This window comes from Suillus fuscotomentosus (genome assembly GCF_016647785.1).
Source record: "Suillus fuscotomentosus strain FC203 chromosome Unknown F5891scaffold_478, whole genome shotgun sequence".
Taxonomy (NCBI): Eukaryota; Fungi; Basidiomycota; class Agaricomycetes; order Boletales; family Suillaceae; genus Suillus; species Suillus fuscotomentosus.
The window spans coordinates 1-7625 of record NW_024539990.1 but is presented as its reverse complement, the minus strand read 5'-3'; the positions used below and the strand labels follow the sequence as shown (position 1 = coordinate 7625).

Sequence of the window (7625 nt, the reverse complement as noted above, 5' to 3'; positions counted from 1 at the left end):
TTCACCTTCTGGTGCCGATTTCGTCCGAGGCAGGTGGAAGTTCTTGGTGGTAAGGTTCTGTCGGTCTCGCATGTCTCTGACGTTGTCCAGTGAGACGTGCACCTTTGGGTCGAAGGCGTTGAGACGAGGGACTGTAAACTCACCGACCCTGGCGGTAGCATAGAATATGGTCGTGAGGCAAGCGAATACTGAAGCGTCTAAGGGATTGTTTAGATTGAGTTTTCCTCGTATAGCGACGATGAGGTCGACGGTATAGGGTTCGCGTTTGTCTCTTTTGGCACTGGTGGGTGTTAAAGATACGGCCGCTTTTAACATGGCATCTATACCAGTATCATTTAAAGACCATTCTGCGCCGTGCACGATGTGCCATGCGCGTACTCCGTTGACGTAGTTGGACACCGTTTTTCCGGAGTAATGGCCGACCATGCATGATATGAACGATTCGATTAGGATATTGCTTGCTGGGGCTCTCTGTTCTTCTGGGATGGTCTTACTATCACAGAAGACGTGGAACACGAGGAGCCCGGATCCGTACGTTTCTCGAGTACTCTCTGCGTATGCGTGGACCATCACATCCCGGATCCGGTCTATATCGGCGGCACTCAAGGGGAGATGCTTTCCTTGTGCGTCTTTCGACGAGCGCTTCATCAGCGGCTGCCAGAGGTACAGCCTGTCCTTTGCAGGACAATGTGGGCGCAGCTGGCAAGGGATGGGAGTTAGGTTTGTACTATAGGCTACGTTTGCTAGGTGAAGGTCTGACCCGCATTTCTGAGGTATTTTGCTTACAAGTTCTTTGACGCTTCGAAGAGCCTATTTCCTTCTGCCTCAAATCTGTGGTTGATGCGGGTGCGACACTGGTGTTCGTCTTTCCCATGTCCTCTGCCCATTGGGTGAAACGGTTTGTGCGAGCGGGACTGGGACTGGTCGCTCTGATTCGGGTTGCTCGAAGGAGGGAATGGGGATTCGGAGGCTTCTGCGAGGAAGGGCAGTAGTTCCGGTGGGATTGGGATGGGGGGAAGCCTGTCACATGCAGGGGGATATATCCCGCGGGAAGGTCCGTCTGCCGGGTTCTCTTTACTTGGTACGTACCGAGTAAGAATTGTGCATTCGGAATTGGCAGCGACCCGGTGAATTCGTTTGAAGACTTCGTTACATGCCTGGTTCCTGCTGCATCCTTTCCACCAACCCTCAACGACTCCCCGATTATCGCCGTATACTTTGAAGTAGGTTCTGGGGGGGCAAGCGTTCGTGATTGATTGCACGAGAAGTTCGAACCCAACGCTTTCTGCCCAGCCGATATCGCGTCCGTCTCTCTTCCATCCTGGTAAGAGCTTCCACGCGCGCCATTTTCCATTGATGACGATTCCGATCCCATGACCAGAGCTAGCGTCCGAATAGGCGTTGAAGTCGTATACGACGCACGGTCCTGGGATTGGGCGTGTGACATGGGTGGAACTGAGGGTGTCCTCCCACCACTTAATGTCGTCTGGAGTGCTGCGCGGAGGAGTTCTGGCCATGTGCGGGCGGTCTTCGAAAATGCACAGCATTTTTTCCAGGCTGGTAAGGTATGCGCGGCCCGCCGGTTTGATAAGCGATGCGTGTAAGAGTTTTCCATAGAGTTTCTGAACTTCTTGAAGGATGTGAGTTCTCTTAGCTTGCCACGCCTTGATGGCGTCAAGGTACTTAACATGTTTCTCGTTTGACAATGCGACTGTCCATCTGTCAATATCCCATGCCAGTCCGATGTATGGCGGTTCGTCACTGAAGGGTTTGTCCTTGGATAACTCCCAAATGATCCCCAGGGTGGTAGAGAGGGCATCGATGTCTTCCATACCGTATGTGAACTGCGCTTCTGTGCTAGAACGCGGTGAGCGGTCCGAAAGATCCTGAATGGGAAAGTGCGCGTCTTCGTCAAACTCTTCTTGTGATCCGTCTGATAAGGTTTCCCCCCTGTACCACTTACGTCCGCCGTTCGTGATGGCGCCTCCGTTCCTTGTGATTTCATTTGCCCACGACTCCCGTCTTCTATTATATTCTTCCATGTATGTCTTCTTGATACGGAAAAAAAGATGGTCGTCGACCCATTTTGACAAAGGGCCGATGCCTTTGGACCTGAATATATCAGCACCGGCGTCAGCCACGTTTCCGTAAATACCGGCTGATGGACCGAAACCGAAGCAAAAGGATGTATCAATGGCGAAGGCGTCTTCGCCCAACCGTATTGCCAGTCCCACCCATTGAGATTGGTGCAGTGGAACGGTCCTGTACGCTTCGGCCACATCGCGAACGGCTCCTTGAGAGCCTGGAGGGAGATGCCATATTGTTCGGCAGATGGTTGCGAACGTGCCATAGGTGCAGGGGAATAAATCAGAGTCGATTCTCGAATTAATAGAGCTAATAGTGGGGGGTGGATTGATAGGGTAGGATAAGTTCTGTACAAGGCGGAATTTCCCTGGTTTGCCAGGTTTTGGAACAAGTGAGAGTGGGGCCGTTTGGAAACTTCCAACGGCTGATTCAAGATCTCTGCCCGTGAACGGGCCAATGAAGCGTCCTTTCGAAAATTCACATTCAACGATCTGTTGGAAAACTTCTCCGTGTTCAATGATGGAGGCGCTATTAGGGGGTGTATATGTACATCTAATTGGAGGTATGCCTCCTGAAAAACCGAAGACGAGTCCTTCTGTAATGGACGGGTATTTATCCAGCAAGTCCGCTTCCGCCAGTAAGCGGTGCCAGCTTTCTGGGTTATATGGTGTGTGCGCCTTAAGTCTTCTCGCCTCGATGGCATGACTGAGCTCCGTGTTCTTTGCTTCCACAGCCTGAGCATTCGTGCGGTGCTTCGTGGTTTGAAATCTGGCAACCCCCGGGGCGTTGCCACTTGTAACACACTGGGATTCCCTGGGGATTGATGATACGTCCGTCTTCCGTTCGACGACAGTGAGTGTTGGCACCATCCCACGTGGTGAGAGACGTGCATCGTCCGATATTGTGTGCGAAGCGGCCGAGGCAAAGGGCGCAGGCTGAGCGGCCGCGAGAGCCTGCGCCACGAGAAAAACCCCCTTGACGTTGTTGGCGGTCACGGGTGTTGTTCGGAGAGGTCTGTTTGCTTTTCTGGTTGTCCGGTTTCTGCGTGGGGGAGCGTGATCTTGAGTTATGGTTCCGGTGGTCGTTGAAACTGTCTTAAGGGTCTCGGTAGCTCGACCTCCGGTGCTGGTTCGACGATGTGTCCCTGCTGGGGGTCTACATGGCGTTGTAGCATTGGTTGTCCACGTTATGATTGTGGGCATCCGCGTTATGTGTGCGGGCATCCATGTGGGTGGGGTTACGGGCATCCGCGGGAGAACGTCGCAGGCATCCGCGGGATCATCATCGCGGGCATCCGTGTCAGATGGGGATATTGTTCGTTGCGTATACAATGTTTGTGAGTGAAGAAAGGAAAGGTTCATAAATTAGTGAGTTTATTCAGTATTGGTTTGGTTAAGGACGTACGACGTTTAATGTGCGAGATCGAACTTTGTCCCACAATTCTTCGTTAATCGTGCGGATGAGGTTCTCGTTGACATTGCCGATGTTGAAACCTTCGTCTCGTTTGAGACGATCGTGCCAGTCTTGACGTACGCGGGACGCGTACGTCAGGATCACCATATCCCCAATGTCGCTGTTGTTCCGTATTGAGTGGTTCTCAAGGTGCCAGAAAAACAGGGAGAGTGCATCTATGTGAGGCCGGGGCCATTTAGCTTTGCTTATCTGTACGAGGAACAGATTCTTGGCTCGTAGAAAAATTGAGAATGATAACTCGTGGTCCGCTATGGCTGCCTTCGACGCTTTGAACGCTGATGTAGGTCGCAGCGTGAGTTGGTCGTCGGTCCTCGTTATGCTTAAGTCATTCTCTGCTATCGAACGCGAAGACTTTAGGGCATCTCTGCAACCTTCCGGAGAGAAATACCACAGTTCTACGTATTCAAAGTTGGTGAGTTTCTGAATCGCATATTGGGCAGGGCGAGGAGTTAAATAGTCCCCTACGGATGATGCTTCATCGAAGCCGTTCATCTTCGGTTTCTTCTTCTCTGCTTCTAAGCGCTCCTTCTCTGCTTCAGCTTCACGTTGGGCACGTTCTGCGTCTTCCTGGGTGATTCTTGCTCTTTCCGCTTCTGCTTCTTGATCTTGATTCCATTCTGCTATCCTTGCATTGTGGTCCGCATTCCATGTGTCTGAGAGGCGTGTCACGACTTCTTCTTCGGTCTGATTTGTGGCCGCTTGGAGGTCCGCGCGGATTCCTGCGTATGCGTTACCGGCAAAGTCTGGGATTACTTCGAGTGTGGGGTCGGCGACTAAAGCCATTATGGTTGATATTTAGGAATAGTGACTAGTCAGGTTGTGTGGTTTTGAACAGTGTTTTTTTTTTTTTTTTTTTTAGAGAGTGTCTTAAGTAGAAATAGAAGCGAGCAGAGTGAGGCTCAGTGAGCTTGCACGGCGACGAACAGTGATCGCGGCACGAAAGCAAGAGTTTTGGTACCGCGTCTCTTGTTCGCTCGAAGACCTTACTCTATTTTTCCTCTCGTACCTCGTTACATAATAGAGTGCCAATATCTGACATAGAGTGTCACGATACACGTGACGGCTCCTGGTCAATAACCATTACCTCGCAGCGCCAACGGTCCGACGGACTATTGCGCTAACTTGCAGCTCACAAACTGGCAGTCATCATTAATGATATGAACGGTCACCACGAGCCCTCTATAGAGGAGCTTGAGAACGAGCTCCCTATAGTTCTTGATGGCCAGGTTCCGCTGGGGGACCTTCTTTCTAGAGTGGCCCAGGCCATCTATGCTGAATTGTCTGAGCTTGCTGAGACGTGAGTGTCTCACATGTTAACTCTACAAATTCTTTAAAAAAACTCTATCAAGTCTTCCAAACATGTCCGATGGTGCTCGAAAACGCACACTCGCCGATTGGGTCGTGAAGACTAAGAAACAAGTTGTAAAGCTGTATGCCATCACTAAATGGGCGCGGGATGCAGAGACCGTACAGAAATGCATGGCGAGTGACGCGTTTTTATTAATGCTTTGTACTTCATATCATTTTCCAGAACATCACTGCTTTCCTCATGAATCAGAACCAGCAATTCGAAGATGTCATGAAAGGCCTAACGTATGCAAAAGAAAGCTTGGACCCTGCCAGGTACAGGAACATTACACGCCCTCACGCTTGTCCTCACGTGTTCCATGTCGTAGGCTACGAAATCATGACTTACTCACCTCGCTGGATGTCCTTACTACAGGCACATATCAGCGGCTACCGTCTGCCATCAAGGTTTTCTCCATCTTCTGTATGCTTGGATTATGCTTATGTCTTTTTATAGAAATCTATCATTCCAATCACTCCCTTAACAGATGCTGAGGTTATAAGCACGCTCAGTGACATGGAACACGCCATCCGCTACCGTCTCCGTATGTCGGAGATAATCCCGGTGGAAATGCTCCAGCATAGCATTGGTATCTTTCTAAGCTTGCCACCGTAAATTTCCTTACTCAATTTATCTCAGCTAATGGACGTGTGCACTTCTCGGTCCCTAAGTTGTTCGAAAGTGCCATCTGCCTAAGAGGCGCAGAGAAGAATGACGGCTGGTTCTTTGTTAGCGTCAAGTTCCTCATCACCGTGGGCGGTGACCTCACGGGCATGCAAGGTATTGGTATCGTTGATTTACTATATACCGATGTTTATGCCGTGTACCTAGAATTCCCTTCCGAGCCCACTGGGGTCCTCAGACGACATATTGCAGACGAGGCTAACATACGGATGGCGTGTTACCTTCCGCTCCAAGATACACCTGAATTTGCTCCGAATCCGGAAGATCCACCGCGACCGCAGCTTCCAGAAGGAACGGTAGATGCACCTCTGGTGAGGCTTTTTAATTTTCTTCGTAAGTGAAAGAGTTTTTTGCCGTTGGATGGGGGCTCACGAAGACGCACAGAAATGATGTCCATGTCCTATCAACTTGAAATATTGTGCTACCAAGTAAGCACATCTTCATGATTACAACGCTGTTGGCCGACGGCTTTCCCACAGGCTCAGAGGATGCGCTCCCTTGGCTGGGCTGATTTCCTCAAAGTTGAGATGCGCGATGGGCGCAGAACACTTGCTGTATCGTATTGGCTGTAGGGCCTTCAGTTTCATAGACCATTCTCCTGTTGCTCATGTGTATCCAGGCGACTGCCGCAACCCGGAGTCCCCGTGCTGGCCCCCAATCGTCTCAAATTACCATCGCATGGTGGTACCCTTACCATTTCTATTGTCGAAAAGGTCGACAAAAAAAGCGTGCGATCGCCTATAGCGCGGATGCTTACAGAGCTTCAGCAAAAGTCAAAATTAGGTGACATGCGCCCTTCTGATGATGTTGAAACCCTGCAGTTTGACGCAAAATGGGAACCAATGAAGGGCGTGTTGGCCGCCAACATCGACGCTGAGGAAACGATAGCTGCAGTTAAAGAGCTTGTGGTTGTATGTTAACGATTTCCTGCGCGATGAGGTTGCTCACATGTGCATTTCGATAGGAGTCTGACAATATTGACTTTGAGTCGATGTTGAGAAAAGTGATCGAGGTGCACACACAAGCAATCCTGAGATTCTACCAAGCCCAACTTCAAAGGGGTCCTGTTCGAGTATTCTCTCCTGCAGGCAAAGTGGTTCTAGTTTTTGAAAGTGGGTACAAAACTATCAGGAATCTGATCTCGCGCTAATGTCACACAAGGGGGTTATCATTCTCTGCGCGTGCATCTCTGTGCCGACGAAGTCGCGATTGTGTCCATTGACACTAGAACAGGTCGGTTGAGTATCCGAGATACGGGCGACCTTGCAGCACCTGGCCGAGGACCACGATTTTCTGCCCTCTCTGACAAACTTAACGAAGCACCCAATATGCTTTTCGATGTGCTAATCAGACTAAGATTTAATGTGCGCCATCTTACTTTTGCACCATAATCCTCACTGTATTGTATTGGCAGACAATTACAGATATTGTGGAACAAAAAGCTAACTACCTTGGCTTCCAAGTGTTCCGGCACCGAAACTTTTCAAAAGAAGGTTTGATACTGTCAATTCATAGTCATACTCCGTCTCACTTCCGTTTTAGAGATTCAAAAGCTTGGACCTGCAGCGCGCGGCATGATGTATATCCAGCTTGCCAACTTCCCCACGCACTACCTCGTACTTGTCCTCACAGATGAAGAGTTCAGGTACGCGCTCATATCGACAAAAATGCTCTCGGACACGATGTTTGGAAACATGATTATGGAGGATATCGGCTGGCTTGATGTGAGACGAATACGAGGCGATAGGGGTGCTGGCGCCGGCATGGATGAGGTTGTGATCTCATCTATGTCGCACGAGCCACTGGTTTTGCAAAAGAGAAGACGAGATGATGTCCCTCCAGAATTATCAAGAAGCGAAGATAGGTGAGGTATTTTTCAGTTCCCCAGTTTGTGTTGCTAACATATAAGCGTAGTTTCAACTTGGAGACGCAAGTACTCCGGGAGCTATATGCATATTGTTGGTATGAAACTCCATTCATTCGTCATCTAAATAATCCTCAATTGTTCTTCCAGCGCACGCGTTGCATACACCCG

General features: G+C 49.9%; 1 protein-coding gene across 1 annotated transcript; it reads right to left on the bottom strand.

Moving 5' to 3' along the window:
- Positions 1–3477: 3477 nt before the first annotated feature.
- Positions 3478–4341, bottom strand: F5891DRAFT_1243021 (uncharacterized protein; the record flags this gene model as incomplete). The annotated part of the gene is made up of 1 exon (XM_041369755.1): positions 3478–4341. The coding sequence occupies one exon, from the start codon at positions 4339–4341 to the stop codon at positions 3478–3480; it is 864 nt and encodes a 287-aa protein (XP_041216196.1).
- Positions 4342–7625: the final 3284 nt, after the last annotated feature.